General features: G+C 35.2%; 4 protein-coding genes across 5 annotated transcripts in view; 2 read left to right on the top strand and 2 right to left on the bottom strand.

The window, feature by feature from the left end:
- Positions 1-1,936: 1,936 nt before the first annotated feature.
- LOC109584060 (guanine nucleotide-binding protein-like 3 homolog) lies at positions 1,937-3,476 on the bottom strand. The gene is made up of 2 exons (XM_019999619.1): positions 3,235-3,476; positions 1,937-2,805 (listed from the first exon to the last, which is right to left on the bottom strand). Exons 1-2 carry the CDS (start codon positions 3,382-3,384, stop codon positions 1,963-1,965), a joined length of 993 nt encoding a protein of 330 aa, XP_019855178.1. The 5' UTR covers positions 3,385-3,476; the 3' UTR covers positions 1,937-1,962.
- A 163-nt stretch (positions 3,477-3,639) lies between these two features.
- Positions 3,640-7,669, top strand: LOC109584058 (uncharacterized). The gene is made up of 4 exons (XM_019999616.1): positions 3,640-6,180; positions 6,259-6,709; positions 6,768-6,839; positions 7,257-7,669. The coding sequence occupies exons 1-4, from the start codon at positions 3,691-3,693 to the stop codon at positions 7,520-7,522; spliced, it is 3,279 nt and encodes a 1,092-aa protein (XP_019855175.1). The 5' UTR covers positions 3,640-3,690; the 3' UTR covers positions 7,523-7,669.
- A 1,718-nt stretch (positions 7,670-9,387) lies between these two features.
- Positions 9,388-15,334, bottom strand: LOC100640333 (cytosolic carboxypeptidase 6-like). The gene is made up of 15 exons (XM_003388395.3): positions 15,099-15,334; positions 14,978-15,053; positions 14,551-14,599; positions 14,303-14,397; positions 14,064-14,172; positions 13,448-13,555; positions 13,112-13,151; positions 12,067-12,156; positions 11,747-11,818; positions 11,463-11,617; positions 11,118-11,172; positions 10,699-10,796; positions 10,499-10,548; positions 9,696-9,808; positions 9,388-9,538 (listed from the first exon to the last, which is right to left on the bottom strand). The coding sequence occupies exons 1-15, from the start codon at positions 15,295-15,297 to the stop codon at positions 9,480-9,482; spliced, it is 1,368 nt and encodes a 455-aa protein (XP_003388443.3). The 5' UTR covers positions 15,298-15,334; the 3' UTR covers positions 9,388-9,479.
- Positions 15,335-15,345: 11 nt separating this feature from the next.
- The window catches only part of LOC109584059 (kelch domain-containing protein 1-like), a 2,313-nt gene continuing 1,824 nt past the window's right edge, over positions 15,346-15,834 (top strand). For both annotated transcript variants that reach the window (XM_019999617.1, XM_019999618.1), the window contains exons 1-2: positions 15,346-15,385; positions 15,465-15,759. In XM_019999617.1, the coding sequence (XP_019855176.1) occupies positions 15,367-15,385; positions 15,465-15,759 (314 nt within the window). In that variant the 5' untranslated portion in view covers positions 15,346-15,366. The remainder of the gene's footprint in view (positions 15,386-15,464; positions 15,760-15,834) is intronic.

The following is a 15,834-nucleotide window of genomic DNA, read 5'->3' as shown; positions in this document are numbered from 1 at the left end:
TGTTCAGAACGACGACGTATTTTTTCCTTCATTTCCTGAGGTAATGACTCAAAAAATTATAGGAGGTCTCCTTGCTTTGCGCTTTGCTCGTCTCCTTTAAACGAGCATGTGCAGAATATAACCACTGCTCCACCTTACGTGATGATTGCTACAGCACTGAGCATGAGCACGGGTATAAAAGGGGGGTGGGCTGCCCAGTCAATTAAAAATGGCGGGTGGCTTTAGAATGTAATTAAAAATGGGCAGTGAAGAATCACAGAATGCAAGCACCACAGGCATCCACAAGATCTAAAAAAGACTCTTAGAAGAGTACAGACAGTTTTACTAACTCCCTATACCAGCAGAAGACTCAAAAGAGCCATGCATCATGCAGCTTTAACTAAAACTATATAATTAAACATGGCTGTCAACAGACCAAAGCTATCTAGCTTGTTTTTAGATAGCAAGGATTGCTAAAGGCACCTTTCTCTTCGGCAGACTCAAACTCGATGTTAAAAGTCATCCTGAATGAGTCCTTGATCGTCCTGAAGCTCGGCCTGTTTCACTATGACTCGCTATAAACAACTTAACCGTGATTTAGTCAGAAGATAAGAACAAGAAACATGTGGAAATAAGAGGCCAGGCAATTGTAGCCTCTTCCTTTTACTGTTACTATGTAAATCAACTGATGTTATCAAGATCTTTATCATGTGTAATCTCCATTTTGAATATTTGCTTCCATTTTTGGGCAGACCACCCCCCCTTTTATACTGCGCATGCTCGTTTAAGATCAGCTCCGGATTCAGCCATTTTATCTCACTCTGATTACTTATTAGATTCATCATAGATACAGTATACATAGATGTTGTATACTGTATTTATGGATTTATCTAATGACAGGATTCATAGACTGTCATTGCTACGCCTAGGCTTAGCTTTAGGCTATTATTTTGCCATTGGGGATTTGGGGTCAATGGGGTGGGTGTAGCTCAAAGAAGGAGGCAACCTTGAGTCTTGAGACAAATTAGAGAAGCATACAATCATGGCAGACTGTGAAGGTCAACGAATTACTATCTGTGTGACGGGTACAAAAGGTTCTGGCAAGTCCACTTTGATAAAATCTCTACTAGAGGGACAGGCTAAAATCATTAGCACGGGAGATGTAATTGCTACAGCCCTTGCCACAGCTTCAGTCAAGTATGAAGGAAAGTTTTGGGGCATTCCAGCATCATTTTACAATATAAGAGCTCCGAGCAATATTGTTTCAAATAAATTACTCGTCAAAAATGTTGAGGCTCTTAATTTATTTGATACTTCCACCCTTGTGCTCTTTTGCGTCAAAATGTCCAACAGGCCTTGCAATGACGAAATTGAGGAGGAAATAGAAATCAGCATAAAGTGGTTGAACAAACATCTTGGTCAAGAACAAACCTTGCATATATTGAGAAAAACTATATTTGTATTGACATTTGCTGATGCTGAAGGTTTTATTACGTTACCTGGGAGCTCAAGATCAGTCGCTACAAATGTAACCATCTTAATGACAAAATGTATGACAAAACGTATGATGGAATGTAGCTTTTGTTTTGAGGATTGTCTTAAAAAGCAAGACATACCAAATGAGATCATAAACAAAATGCCAGTCTGTGCTGCCGGTAAAGGGTCAGAAGTCAAATTACCACTTACCGAGACTAGCAATACTATCGAAATATTATCGATACAACCGATACTGGGCTGGTATCAAGTATCGATATCAGCAATACCAGAATGGAGAATACTCAGTATCGTATTGATTCCAAAAAATACAGTATCGCCCACCTCTAATCTAAACAACTAGCCAAATTGAGCCAACCCACAGTACCACACCCTCTGAGCAATTAAGCTAATAATAATTATTTTGCATCTGGGTTACAATCTTTGTTAGATCGATATCATTATAGATGTGTATTAAAGTATCTATGATATCATATATAGATATACTATCTATGTGTACAATAAAACATCACCTTTCTTTGCTAATAATGATTTCAATGCTTTCTCTCTCATTCTCATCTCAAGTACTTCACTATTATTCAAACTATCACTACTAATATCACCAGTTCCTTCTCCTCTCTTGACCTCTTGAGGATAAATTCCCTTCTTCACATTCTGATGATGATCTGTTCCTTCAGGTTGAAGTAATGGCCTCTCTTGTAGTCTCTTGACTTGGTTCTCAAGAAGTCTCTTACGTATTTTCATTTCTAAAAGCTTCTGCTGTTCAGATACATCTTTTGACCATCCATCATCATCATCATCATCATCATCATTGCAGTCTTCATCAACTTCTTCCATTTTCTCTCTTTCGCTATCTATTATAATTTTGCTCAAATGAATATCGTCATTTTTGGCGTCCGTACTTATTCCAATTAATACCCGGTCCTCGTCTAAAGATTGTTCCTTTTCGTACTCAATCACTTGGTCACATGACTGATCATGTGACACTTGAGTTTTGTATTCCTCGTCACTCACGTCACTGATGTGGATTGACGGAGGTGAGAGGGGTGGAGACTGGGCGTGGTCATAACGAGGGGATATCTCTCCCTCCTCTACCTCTGATAATGATTGATCTTGAGCTGATGATGTAGTAAAAGTATCTTGCTTGCTTCTCTCTTCGGCTTCAATGTCTCCCTCTCTCTCCTCTTCCTCTTTCTCCTCGTCTTCTCTGTCTCTCTCTTCCTTTTCTTTCCCTTCTTCTTGTGTGTCAGTTATGATGGATAGAAGTTGATCGTTGTCTAGTTTTTCCAGTTCCTTTAGGCAGAGTTCTTTGATCTTTTTCATTTTGAGACCCTACGAGAAGATGAGAAGGGATTCAACACTGTCTTAATTAAGAAAAATACCCTGTACTATAGCCCATGGTTTTTGCCGAAAAATGGCTCCAAAATCACTCCCAATTTTTATTACATTTTCTGATACATATTAATGTACTTATGCTATGTAGAAAGTTTGAGCTGATTCCGACTTAAATTTTTCGAGTTATGACTGCTTTCTAAAATCGGTCAATTTTTAAAATCCCTATACATGTACATGTATTTGTAGTACATCTAATTGCAATTCTCCTTGTGCATTTCAAGGAGAACTCAACATATTTATTAAATTTATTGCATCAAAATAAAATTTAAAAAAACAGTCATATTACTAATTTCAAAGCCGCCAAGTGTATTTTAACAAAAAACTTCATTAATAGTATTATAATACAGTAATGTAATGTAACAACACCTTTAATATATCGGGTAACAATCCGTGAATGTCCTGTTGCGTTAATATAGTGAAGAGTTGATCTAAAAGTGAGAGTCGATCATCAAAATATGCATCCAGACCACGTGGAATGGACAGACTCCCCGCCTGGACCAGTTTAGCTAGCTGCATCAAACTCTTGCTGCTACTACTACTACTGCTTGAGGTTGTGACGGTCTCTGATTTGCTCTCTTTGTCTCTTTTGTGAGTTTTCCTGTTGGAGGAGGATGTGATTTTTCTTAGTCTGTATCTATCATTTGCATTTACTTTTTCTTGCTGCTTTCATTTCTTTTGCTTTCCCTTTTCCTTTTTCCTAGTGTCTGATTTTCTGCCATTTTATTAATTGACCAGCCTTAACCACGCCCACAAATGATTTTTAAAAATTAAAATAAACATCTCTCAGTCTACAGCTCTGAGCCGAGCTCTGAGCTCCATTTGATGGCTACAGATACTTTTACCATAGGTACTTCCAGAACTGATAGCTCTAATTCCACCACCGTTCACATATTTTTATATGGCAAGGACTTGTCCTTCTTCGCACTTGCTCGAGAAAGTGACGGTAGATTCGAGGCTAGATACAACTTCAGTCTAAGCGAGGAGCAGTTACCTGCCATTCGTTTGGCCTTTAGAGGTCTCGGTATTGTACTAAAGGATCAGGATACCAAGACACATAACAGATTCGCATTGCCTAACTCTCCACCGATTTACAAGTTGTCAGTGAGAGAGAGCTTGACATTCCCATTGATTTATGTCCTGCTAGAGAGAGTAGGGTATCCTGTTGAATCTGAATCATATTGGACGTCTCCTCCTAGCGAAGCCGATGTAGCATTACTTTACTTTGAGTATCCCAATTTTGATATGCTACTGGTCCTGGGTAGTATTTTGAGATTAATGACTGATGAGGAATCCTCTCGATTGAAGGCAACTATGATTGAAACTGAGGAAATGAGAGAGATAGGAATTTTCAGTGACAAACCCTGGCTATATTCTAACGTTACATGTTGGGATATGATACAATTCAAGTACGACACGGGAGAGTTACGTCCTAGTAATTTAGACATTTTTTTGGAATGGCTTGAACATTCAGAGTGCCCATCGTATCGAAGATACATTGACGAGCTCCGTAAGAGGTGTGATAAAGTTTCTGCCGATGTCAAGCAGAGGGAATTGCACAGGGCAATAGAGAAAGGTATGGAAGAAGGATATGTTTTCCTTAAAATTATCAAGATGGTTATATGTGGTCCTCCTTGTGTTGGTAAGACGGCATTCAAGGATCTCTTGCTAGATAAGTCAGCTCCTCGAAAACACGACAGCACACCCATAGCTGCTCGCCCTATACAAACCATTGAGAGAATAGCTGCTGGAGGCAAAGTGTGGAAAGAAATTACTGAAGAAGATCTACTTCAATTGCTTACAGATATCATACGCAATACTGAGACGAACCGTCCCAATTTAAAGTCATTTCTTTCATTTGTGATAGTGGATTTACCATCTGAAGCAGGCGAATCTCAGACCATAGCTTCTACTACTAATGATAATATTGCCCTTATGTCACAAAGATCCCCTCAGCCTACCACATCAAAAGCTTTATCAAAACATCAGCCATTGATATCATCTACTGCAAATAGTAATGAAGATTCACTTTTATATGATGGAGCTGATTCACTTTCTTTATCAAGTAATGATTCGCTTTCAATTGATGATGAAGATGATAAGTCTATTTCTCTGCCGCATTTAGATTTTGATATTCTTTCTGAAGATTTCATCAAGCATTTTTCATCACCTACATGTAAAAGAAAAAGAGGCTCACAAATGTTGCATGAAGCTTCATGGATCTATCTTTTAGACAGTGGAGGCCAGCCTCAGTTTACTGATCTCCTTCGTATGTTTGTACGTGGTAATTCACTGTACATCATTGTAATGAAGGTGACCGAATCCCTTCATGACAAACCTACATTCGTTTACTCTATCAATGGTAAAGCACTCAACACGCCAAAAGAAATGACCATGACTAACCTTCAGATTATTGAGAGGTTTGTTCGTTCTGTTGCAGCAACTTCAAGAAGTCAAATAGGAGATAAGAGTGAGCCAGCATTTGCCATTATAGCCACTCATTGTGACCGGTCAAAATTTAAAAGATTCTTGGGCTTAGAAGAAAGAATCAGAGAAAAGAACGAGACTCTTCTGTCTTGTTTAAAGGAGTTTCTTGATCTATTTGTATTCTATAATCGTGATTCTAATGAGCTCATTTTTCCAGTTAACAATCTTTGCGAATGGTATCGGGAAAAAATCTCTGCTGATATTCGCCATCGTCTTGTATCGTCCCGATCTGGTATCAGAGGCAATATCTGCATACCAGTACGCTGGTATGTATTTGATTTACATATGAAGGAAGAGGCTTTGAAACAGACCCATGGAATGATCTCTCTTGAGTCCTGCTATAACATTGGTCGGAAATTAGGCATGAAAAAAGCCAATGTTGATGAGTGTCTCATTTATTTGGATTCAATGAGGTTATGTATCTATTATCCTAATCATCTTCCTCATGTGATCTTCACTAATCCTCAGTTTCTGATAAAGTGTCTTTCTGATATCGTACGTGTGTCCTTTGTTGATGATTTAAAGCAGATACTACCAGAAGGAGTTAGCCTATCTAACGAATCTATAGAATCTCTTAGAAAATATGGAATTTTTGACGAATCTGTTCTTGATAATCTTGGATTGACTTTTATTCCCGATTTATTCTCAAAAGAAGATCTCATATCGCTCCTCCTACACTTTCATGTCATCTCTGCCATCAAGAACACTCGCCAATACTTCATTCCTATTCTCCTTCCGACCGAGCATCTTTCTAAGGAACAGAAGGCACAATTTAGCAGAAATATCGATCCGCTTCTCATCACATTTAACAAAAATGTAGTTTTGCAGGTAAGTCACTGCACATTTGTATACATGTATATCTTACTTATCATCATAATTATTCATTATTTTATTTTACTATTACAGGGCTTTTTCCCAACATTGATAGTAACTTTGCTAAGTCGGGATGAGAGGCCATTCTTTGTCATTGACAGTCTCTCTAGAAACTTTCCCAAGCAGCTCCGTCATGCAGTTCGGCTCTACTCAGAGAATCTCTTTGGATCGGTGTTCTTTTGTGAAGACTATGATTCCATTGAAGTTTATTTCACCGGCCCCACTCAACATTGCCACCTTCTTCGTAGTGTGATCTTAGATGCCCTTTCATCCTCTGCTGACATATTAGAATATGATAAGACTAAATTGAAGATATCTGCTCTTGTCCACTGCAAACAAAATCACGTTTTTCTTCCCGAATATAACACCATACCTCACTCCATTACCTTTTCAGACAAGCAGAATCCTCCAATGATTGGTTGCAGTGTTGAAGATTTACCTGTTACAGAACTAACTGATGCAAGACAGAGTTGCTGGCTAATAGGTAAAGTTTGACATGCTGTAATTGATCAGATGAGTTTACGCTTGATTTTTTAATACAGATCCGTATGGAGGTATTTCAACTGCTTCAATAACGCACAGTAATCCTTCACTGCCTAGAGGAACTATACTGAGTGAGTTATGCAATATACATGTACTCTATGTCATAATGTCATTATTGTATTTGATACTATATTTGATATTGCTATTATACTACATGTAGCTCTGTTTTAGTCAGAGAAGTAGACCTAATGCATGTGGACCTACATGTACATGTACATCGCAAAAGACTGAAGGCATCACTATAATTACCGTATAGCGGTTTTTTTTCAAGGATAATAAATTTCGCGAATGGCCCCTATCCGAAAGTTTGCGAAATTAATTTTTGCGAATTTCCACTAATCTGCCATCTTGTACCGTATTAAATTGATTTTCAAGGAATTTAATTTTGCGAATCAAGAAAAAATCCGCGAAATTTGCAAAAATTTGTTATCCTTGAAAATTTCCCGCTATACGGTATTTTTGCTAATTCCTGTCATTTCACACTATAGATGAGTCCCATGCTCCTGTGATACTAAAGGCTATTAAACAAATAGTACATGATTGGGAGGTCCTAGGGATCTACTTAGGTCTTGAGCAATGGGAACTGGAGGAAATCAAAGAGAGAAACAAGCATCATCACGCAACTGCAGTTTATCGTAAGGATATGATTATTTTATGGCTAGGGAAGAGAAGGGCCACACGTGAAGCTCTGATAAGAGCATTAGAAGTCCTTGAAAGAGGCGATGTGGCTCACATTGTGAGGAATTTACCATAAGTTTAAAATTGTGTATGTATTTTTTTTATATTGACACTTATTGTTGTTTGTGCATTGTTACAAATATTGTTTTTAAAGTTAAATTGCTCTTAAATTATTATCATTTTTTATTATAATCAAAGAATTAATTTTGAACATCTACAAAAACAATGAGAAACATTATGCAGTAAATGCTTTGGTTATTGCCCTATGAGATTCTACAGAAAATTCCTTCAATTTCGTCAAAACCTGATCCCCCAAAGGCTGTGGAATACCAGCATTATCTCCATAAACCTTTGTATACTTATCAATGATGTTCATTTTTTGAGTATCAAAAACATCAACAGCTACTTTATCTTCAAAGACCGACATTGCTTTCCCTTTGATTCCTTTTGAACGACACAAAGCAAAAGCAAGTTGCACCTCATCAACCTCCCCCACTGACTCAAAAGGAGTTTGATCAGCTAAACCAAGCAACTCAATAAAGAAGGTTTGATTCTCTTCAACGTCAAGTAGATTCTTTTCGCCAAAAGTAGCATGTACTGTAGCTTGAGGTAGATAAGCCGAATAGCCTAGCCAGACGTAGCAGCATTTGGGACAACGAAGGCACCATGGCTTACGTAGGTTACACGAATGAGTGAATGGAACAGCACCAATGTACCGAGTAAGAGACTGAAATATCAGTGTATCGTGTATAGGCATTAGGAAACTAAAATAAGAAATGTTACTGATCAGATTCTGTTTGATATAAGAGTTAAGTATGGATTGCGCTTCAATGGTCTTCACCCATTTATGATTAATGTACTCATCATTGACACTCCACAGTAGATTACCTTTATCTGAACAGCGTTCATGCCCTAAAATAAGTTGAGTATAGCCGTACTTGAGAGCTATTGGCAGGGCTTCAAATAAAGCGCTGAAAGTTTCTGATGATTTCACTGATTTTACGTCAGTGTTTGGTATCGATTCTGGAATCGGAGAACTCAAAAACTCATCTAATACAGTGAGGTGGTGGTGAGATTTCGTGCTGCAGTGTTTAACAAGATCATCTATGAGTTGATGCTGATGACTGGCCTGGCCATACAATGAATGTGAATAGCCCAGTGAGGAGTAAGACTCTTCGATTTCTTCTAATAATTTCATTGATACAAGACTGTCTTTTCCACCGCCACAAAAAGCCAAAGACTTTGGCATAGAATCTGTTTTATTTGCAATCACAGCAGTAGAAGGAGATTCTGGAGCAGTAGAAGGAGACTCTGGAGCAATAGTAGCATCTCTTTTACAAAATTGAGGCCCACTCCAATCAGGAAGATTGTTCAAGTATCTCCACTCACCAAATGATTTTATTGTTAGCAATCTCCAGACTCTTTCCAGCTCTTCTGTCATGTAGCAAGACCACTTGCCGAGCTCTAGGTATTTCAGTGATGGTGCTAAAGTGCAGAGTTTATTCATCTCGAACAAGGCGCAGTGAAAGTAGAGTTTCTCCATGAGATAAGTTCCGTAGATAACATCAAGCTCTTCCAGCGAGAAGTCATACCAAATGGACGTGGAGAAACGCAGCCCGCCTGAGAAACGGAACAACAGGCTCAACTGAGGTCCATAGTGACTTATAGAATCTAGTATCAGTGTGTCTCCAAGCCCTTGGGCCATTGTTGTTTATAATTAAAATAAAACCTCACCCTTTCCTTTCCTTTGTGGTTTGCTCATGATTTGAGCTTCTTCCAGGATCCAGCAGCTAAAATATTTAAACTAGATCTATTGCTAACAACAAGATTATGCTTTTGTTGTTATTTTTTTATAATACTGTCTACTAAAAATGAACAGTTTCACCATTGACTATAATACATGTATAGTGTAATAAAAATGATATTATTGTACATGTTGTACAGTGTCTATGATAGATTGCTCTATTAGTGAACATGCAGTATTAACAAAAATAATAATAATAATCATTAATTTGTGGGTGATTGATCGAGTGCTATAAAAGCTGATAATAGTCAATAAAAGTCTTCACAACATTGCGTCCAAGTTCCACATCTATTGTGAATAATAATAAAAATAAATAATAATAATAAAATAATTATTCAGTTTTATCATTGCAGTCATTCATATGTACTGTACATGTACATGTATGCATTTATATCCATTCAAAAATGCAAATAAAATAATAATAATTATTAATTATTATTCTTACATCCTTCTTGTGTGTATGGTATATGATCTCCAGTCTCCTTGTCAGTGTAGCAGAAGAATGATACTTCAAGAGTATAACAGTTTGTATGCTCGTGCAAGCAATCCCCAAGATACCTTTAATAGCAATAATAATAGGAGCTATTAATTTTTCTGATACACATACATGTGTACATGTACATGTAAAAATTCATAATCTTACATGTACATGTACATGTATATTGCATAGAAAGTTTGAGGTGATTCCAATCAAAATTGAATTTTTAAAGTTGCTCCAAACTTGGACCAAAGGCCCTGTACTATAGTACAGGGTCATTGGCCAAATTTCATCAAAAATGTCAAAGTGAGAATTTTTTATTTTTATAATTTTTCCTGATACATATACATCTTCTTATATTGTGTAGAAAGTTTGAGCTGATTCCGATCACATTTGGATTTTTCATGAATTTTTAAAGTTGCTCCAAAATCGGACAAAAGTCCCTGTACTATAGTACAGGGTCACCACCCAAATTTCACTAAAAACGACTAGGAAATAATTCTCAATTTTTATTACATTTTCTGATACATATACATGTTCTTATGTTGTGCAGAAAGTTTGAGCTGATTCCGATCAAAACTGAATTTAAAAAAAATTTTTAAAGTTGCTAAAAAACCAGGCCAAACTCCCTGTACTACAGTATGCATGGAAATTGGCTAAAAATTTCAAGGTAAAAATTCTCAATTTTTTATCACAGCTCCTAACACCAGCCAATACAATTCATAATGAAGTATTTGGCTCAGAATTTACATGTACATAATAATGCTAACCTTCTTCCAGTTCCAGCCTTTTCAGCATCTTTATTGAATGAAGTTTTACCCTAATAATTATTATTAATACATAAAATAATATTAATACATGTACTGTACATGTACAACAAAATTATCTTAATAGCACCACTATAATCATAATCACTATAGACTCTATACAGACTATAATATAGAAAAATAAATAAGGTTAGTTTCCCTACCCATGAGAAATCGTGTGCTCTTTGACAGAGTAGCTTTGGATAGACAGCATGGCTCTCAAATCTCTTCTCTTCATCATATACATTACCATACATGAAACCTGCAGCAATAAGATAATAATAATCAACAATTATATAAATATTATATATTACAACCAAGAGTACATGTATACATGTATAAATAATATAATACTAAGAGTACATAATTAATGTATTAAATAATGTATTTAATGTACATTACCGTACATGAAACCTGCAGCAATTAAGATAATAATAATAATCAATAATATTCTCTAAGTTCAGTAATAAAAATAATTACTAATATTTACATGCATAAAATAATTATGCATGTATAAATACATGAAATACTAAGCATACATAATAAATGTACATATTACTCTTGTTTGAATGATAATTCTCACCATTAGTTAGTGTTGAGTGAGCATGAATGTCAACATAAAACTCCAAGTCAGTCTCCTGTGGTTAAAAAATAAATAAATAAAAAAGATTAAATCACAAGATGAATTATGGTCTAAGAGTAGATGCAATATTAATTTAGAATTTAAAAATAGAAACTTCCAGCTAGCAGGCAGTATTCCATAAGACTATGGCCATGGTACCTACATTTGTACATGTACATGTATGCATATACATGTACATGTACATGTATATGCGTGCATGTACATGTATTTACATGTATCTCATAGAAGGAAAGTACAGTATACTCATGCAGTTCATATTAAATTAAGATACTCTTATTGTATTACTTTTTCTTTGTCCAGTCTCATCACTAGTTGTTTTGTTGCATGAAGTGTTGGGTGGGCCCAGGGAGATGGATCATGCCAGTGTCTGTTGAGATCAAAACCCATCAGTGAACAGCGATAGTTTCCCAAGAACACACCATCAGGATTGAGCATAGGAACTGGGAGAGAGAGAGAAAGAGAGAGAGAGAAAGAGAGAGAGAGAAAGAGAGAGGGAGAGAGAGAGAGGGAGAGGGAGGGAGGGAGAAATAACAGAATTAATAAGAAATGAATTATTTCAAAAGACTTACTTATTTTGAAAACCAAGTGCTTCCTTAGCAGTCTTGCTTCTCTCGTATCACTCATAAGGAATCCCATTATACCTAATGTATAATGTATAATACCGTATAGCTGGAAATATTTGCTGGGATTTAATTTTGCTGTTTGCTGTTCATCATAAAAACGCACAATTTAATTCCGCAAAGCATTATAAGTAATGGGTGTATCAACAGTTCATGCCTACACCAGCAAAATTGGTACAAAATCACAAAATATACTTTCCGGAAACTTTTCCAGCTATACAGTATACATGTATACTTATGTTCATTCATAAAGTGCAATAATTATATACCTTCACAGACATATGATGAGGGACTCTCCCCTGGATGAATCCTACCGGTAATCAATATTACTTTAGCCTTGGACCCCAGTTTGAGATTCTCTAAATGAACATTGACAATCATACATGTACATCATAGTCATACAGGTGAAAATACAGCTGAGCTCAAGGCCAAGTTAATACACTTACATTATTTAAACGCTTACAAAACGGTACTGTTACTAGTATGGTCTGTAGTTCAGATTTTAAAGTATACTTTATACGAGATGTTTATACCGTAACATTATAACATGATACACTACATGAGCATAGCATTATACAGTAGAAACGGTAAACTAACGTTAAACTAATGCTAAATGTTCAAGTATTACGTATACAGTAAGTGCTGTGGTACGTACATACTTAATACATACGGGCAAGTTACGGTATGAAATTGCGTATCAAAGTTAACTTGGCCCTGATCTCTGCTGTAGTTATGAAGTTTCTTTTTTGTACAGAATGTCATACCGTATACTGGGAAATTTTCGAGTAGCCAAATTTTTGCGGATTTCGCATTTTCTTGTTCCATCGCGAAAATAAAAATTATGAAATTCTGAATTTACATTGCCACGTGGTGGAGTTTACAAGCTATTCACGAAAATATTATTTCGTGAAATCTTACAAATGCAAAATTCGCGAAAATTAGCGACACGAAAATATCCCAGTATATGGTATTGTGTACTACATTATTGTTATGGCTACATGAATAATAAAAATTACTAATAAATAATGTATGCATATTATTATGCTATGTAACGCTATGATAATACATGTACATGTAATTTGAGTGGATTCCAACAATGTGTTACAAGCCTCAGTAACAAGTAATGAATATCATTATAGTCCGACCCACGATAGCCTTGTAACGTTTTATGCATTTATAAAGAGATCAAGGTAGAACATTAAGAACAACTGGATCGCGTACTTATTTAAAACTGGAATGAAATTTTTGAATGGGCAATTCACTGCAATTGCCCTGCCTTAATAATAATGACAATTATAAGAAAATCATTCATACCTGGAGAGCTTATAGTAATGAGGTCCAGGTTTCTTTGTTGCTGCAATAAATAAAACATAAAATAATAACAATAATAATTAATAATAATAAAAAACAATAATTATTAATAATAGTGCATACTGTATAAGTATTTTTTTCGAGGGTTGCAAATTCCGCAAATTTTGTGGATTCCTCCTTAATTTGCAAAAATAAAATCTGCAAAAATCAATTTAATATGGTACATGGCACACGTAGTACAATTTACGAAATTAAAATCCGCAAATTGGAATTTTAGTAGATTTCGCAAATATAATTCTCTCGAAAAAAAACTTCTTATACAGTATTCTAGGGACTCACCACAGAGTATCCTAATATTTCTCTTTTATAATAGTCCTTCCCTAGTGAGTCAAGCTTCTGTAGGTACTGCTGGAGTTTCGTATAAGTATAAGGATAGCAGTAGGCAAACTATATGAATAAAAAATAAAAAGAAATTGATATAATAGCATTAAAATAAATGTACACATGTACATGTATATAAATACTGTACATGTACATGTTATTGCATGTATAAGAGTCTATTTAAAATAAATAGAAATTAATAATAATAATAGCTTTAAAATAAATGTAAATGTATACTGTATAAATATAATAATAATAAATAGAATAATAATAATAATATTAAAATGAGTGTACATTCTACTGTACTATAAGTATAAGGACAGCAGTAGGCAAACTATAATGAATAAAAAAATAAATAGAAATTGATATAATAGCATTAAAATAAAATGTACATTTTGTATATACATGTACATGTATATGAAATAAATACTATGCATGTACATGTTATTGCATAAGAGTCTATTTAAAAATAAATAGAAACAAATACATGTATATAAATATAATAATAGTAAATAAAATATAATAGTAATATTAAAATGAATGTGAACTCTACATGTACTATAGTGTACTGTACCTGGTAAGTGTCTTCTTCATTGTCAAAAGCAAAAGCAAATGACATCACATAGTTCCTTTGGTGATCAGGTGATCGATAATAGAAGACATTCTTAGGAGGAATCCTACACCTTTAAAAATAACAAAAGTTAATAATAATAGCAAGAATTATTTAATAATTAAGAGAGAAAGAGAGAGATGAGAGAGAGAGAGAGAGGGAGAGAGAGGGGGGAGAGAGAAAGAGGGGGGAGAGAGAGATACCATTCTGGTCTTGAGGTTGATAGAACTAGTGGTGACATTCCTTCTCTGTAGAGGCTCTTTGTCTTACTGAAGTTCACCACATGAAATATAATCCTCTATCATCATATAATAATAAAAATAATAATAATAATAATGATAAATAATAAAAATAATAATAATAATAATGATAAATAATAAAAATAATAATAATAATAATGATAAATAATAATAATAATAATAATAATAATGTACAAGTATTTTAATGGTACTTGTTGATTCTTTGTGTTGGACACAGTAAAGTTAAACCATACTCGAAACCTGGGAAAGTGACAAAATGTGTAAATTTAATTAAAATTATCTACATAGGATTAATGCACTGGGTTCAGCAAAAATAATTAAATGTATTAATGTTAATTTTAAAGCTATCAATAATTTAAATTATGTACATTACAACCGACTACCTTAGAGAGACTTTTAATTGTGGGTACTAAATTTTGCGATTTTAGCACAAGGTAGATTTTGCAGGTATTAAAAATTGCGATTAAGTAATTATTACTAATAGTTATATGGCATCATGATGTCATTATTAATAATTGTGCGTATTAATAATTGCAATTTTTAACCCAAACGCAAAATTCACAATTAATAGTACCAGCATTTAAAAGTAACCTTAAGGTATATTAATGTATTGAGTACCTTGGATTACAGGTATCTGGTCTTACAAAAAGGTCATACTCAAAATGGCTCACATAATCCACACGTCCCAAGTTACCTACAACAACCATCAGGTATTTGTAATAATTATTATTGGTCTCACCTCCTTCAAAACAAGCATCAAAGAGCAAATGGCCTTTATTAATTGGGCCTTTATAGCAGTCTGGGAGAGGAATATAGTGAGAGACGTTGCCCACAAAATCTCCTTTAGATGAGCTTTCCATTTTGTCCATTAGATTTATCTCTCCCTCTGAATCTTCTCTGTCAGAAGATTTCAGAATTCCTGATGAGCAGGCGGCCATTTTGTTTGCGTTGCCAGGGTAACACCACACCTTCTATTATGACGTCATTAAGGCGTGGCTTAAATAAAAATGGCAGCCAAAACAATTGGTTAGCATTTTTGATTTTTGACTCGTGTGTCGTTACTATTAGTGTATCATTCAGTTACTGTTACCTCTTGTTATCTCAGACTATCAACCAGCGGAGAGATGGGGTCATTCCACTGTAAAGGTAGGAGACTACCTGTACATGTGGGGTGGAGACCAGCCTGGCCTCCCTGGAGTTCATAATAATGAAGAGAAGACATCAATATGTTCAGTAATAGAGGTGTGCCACTTAGAGACTGGTAACTGGGAGCAGAAACCCACCACTGGTGACCCTCCGCTGGGTGTTATTTATTATGCAGCTGCTGCCATTGGAAGGGAAATATTTTATTTTGGAGGCTATTGTAATCATGACAGCTGCTGTCATAATAGTTTGTACAGGTAAAGCCTAAATGGCAATGATCTGGCTGACATAATTGTATTATTATTGTGTATTAATTGTATTATTATTATTTT

This window comes from Amphimedon queenslandica, unplaced genomic scaffold (genome assembly GCF_000090795.2).
Source record: "Amphimedon queenslandica unplaced genomic scaffold, v1.1 AMPQUscaffold_13252, whole genome shotgun sequence".
NCBI lineage: Eukaryota > Metazoa > Porifera > Demospongiae > Haplosclerida > Niphatidae > Amphimedon > Amphimedon queenslandica.
This window is presented reverse-complemented; position numbering and strand designations above follow the sequence as displayed.

What these genes read in the sequence shown, in the direction of transcription:
- LOC109584060 (XM_019999619.1), bottom strand. Translation starts at nt 3,384, where the DNA reads ATGCAGCTAGCTAAACTGGTCCAGGCGGGGAGTCTGTCCATTCCACGT. An exon ending in TGTTACCCGATATATTAAAG is followed by an intron (nt 2,806 to 3,234) that starts GTGTTGTTACAT and finishes ATCTTCTCGTAG; the next exon opens with GGTCTCAAAATGAAAAAGAT.
- LOC109584058 (XM_019999616.1), top strand. Translation starts at nt 3,691, where the DNA reads ATGGCTACAGATACTTTTACCATAGGTACTTCCAGAACTGATAGCTCT. An exon ending in ACAAAAATGTAGTTTTGCAG is followed by an intron (nt 6,181 to 6,258) that starts GTAAGTCACTGC and finishes TTACTATTACAG; the next exon opens with GGCTTTTTCCCAACATTGAT. An exon ending in ACAGAGTTGCTGGCTAATAG is followed by an intron (nt 6,710 to 6,767) that starts GTAAAGTTTGAC and finishes TTTTTAATACAG; the next exon opens with ATCCGTATGGAGGTATTTCA.
- LOC100640333 (XM_003388395.3), bottom strand. Translation starts at nt 15,297, where the DNA reads ATGGCCGCCTGCTCATCAGGAATTCTGAAATCTTCTGACAGAGAAGAT. An exon ending in CCAACACAAAGAATCAACAA is followed by an intron (nt 14,398 to 14,550) that starts GTACCATTAAAA and finishes ATATGATGATAG; the next exon opens with AGGATTATATTTCATGTGGT. An exon ending in TGAGACTGGACAAAGAAAAA is followed by an intron (nt 11,173 to 11,462) that starts GTAATACAATAA and finishes TTTTAACCACAG; the next exon opens with GAGACTGACTTGGAGTTTTA.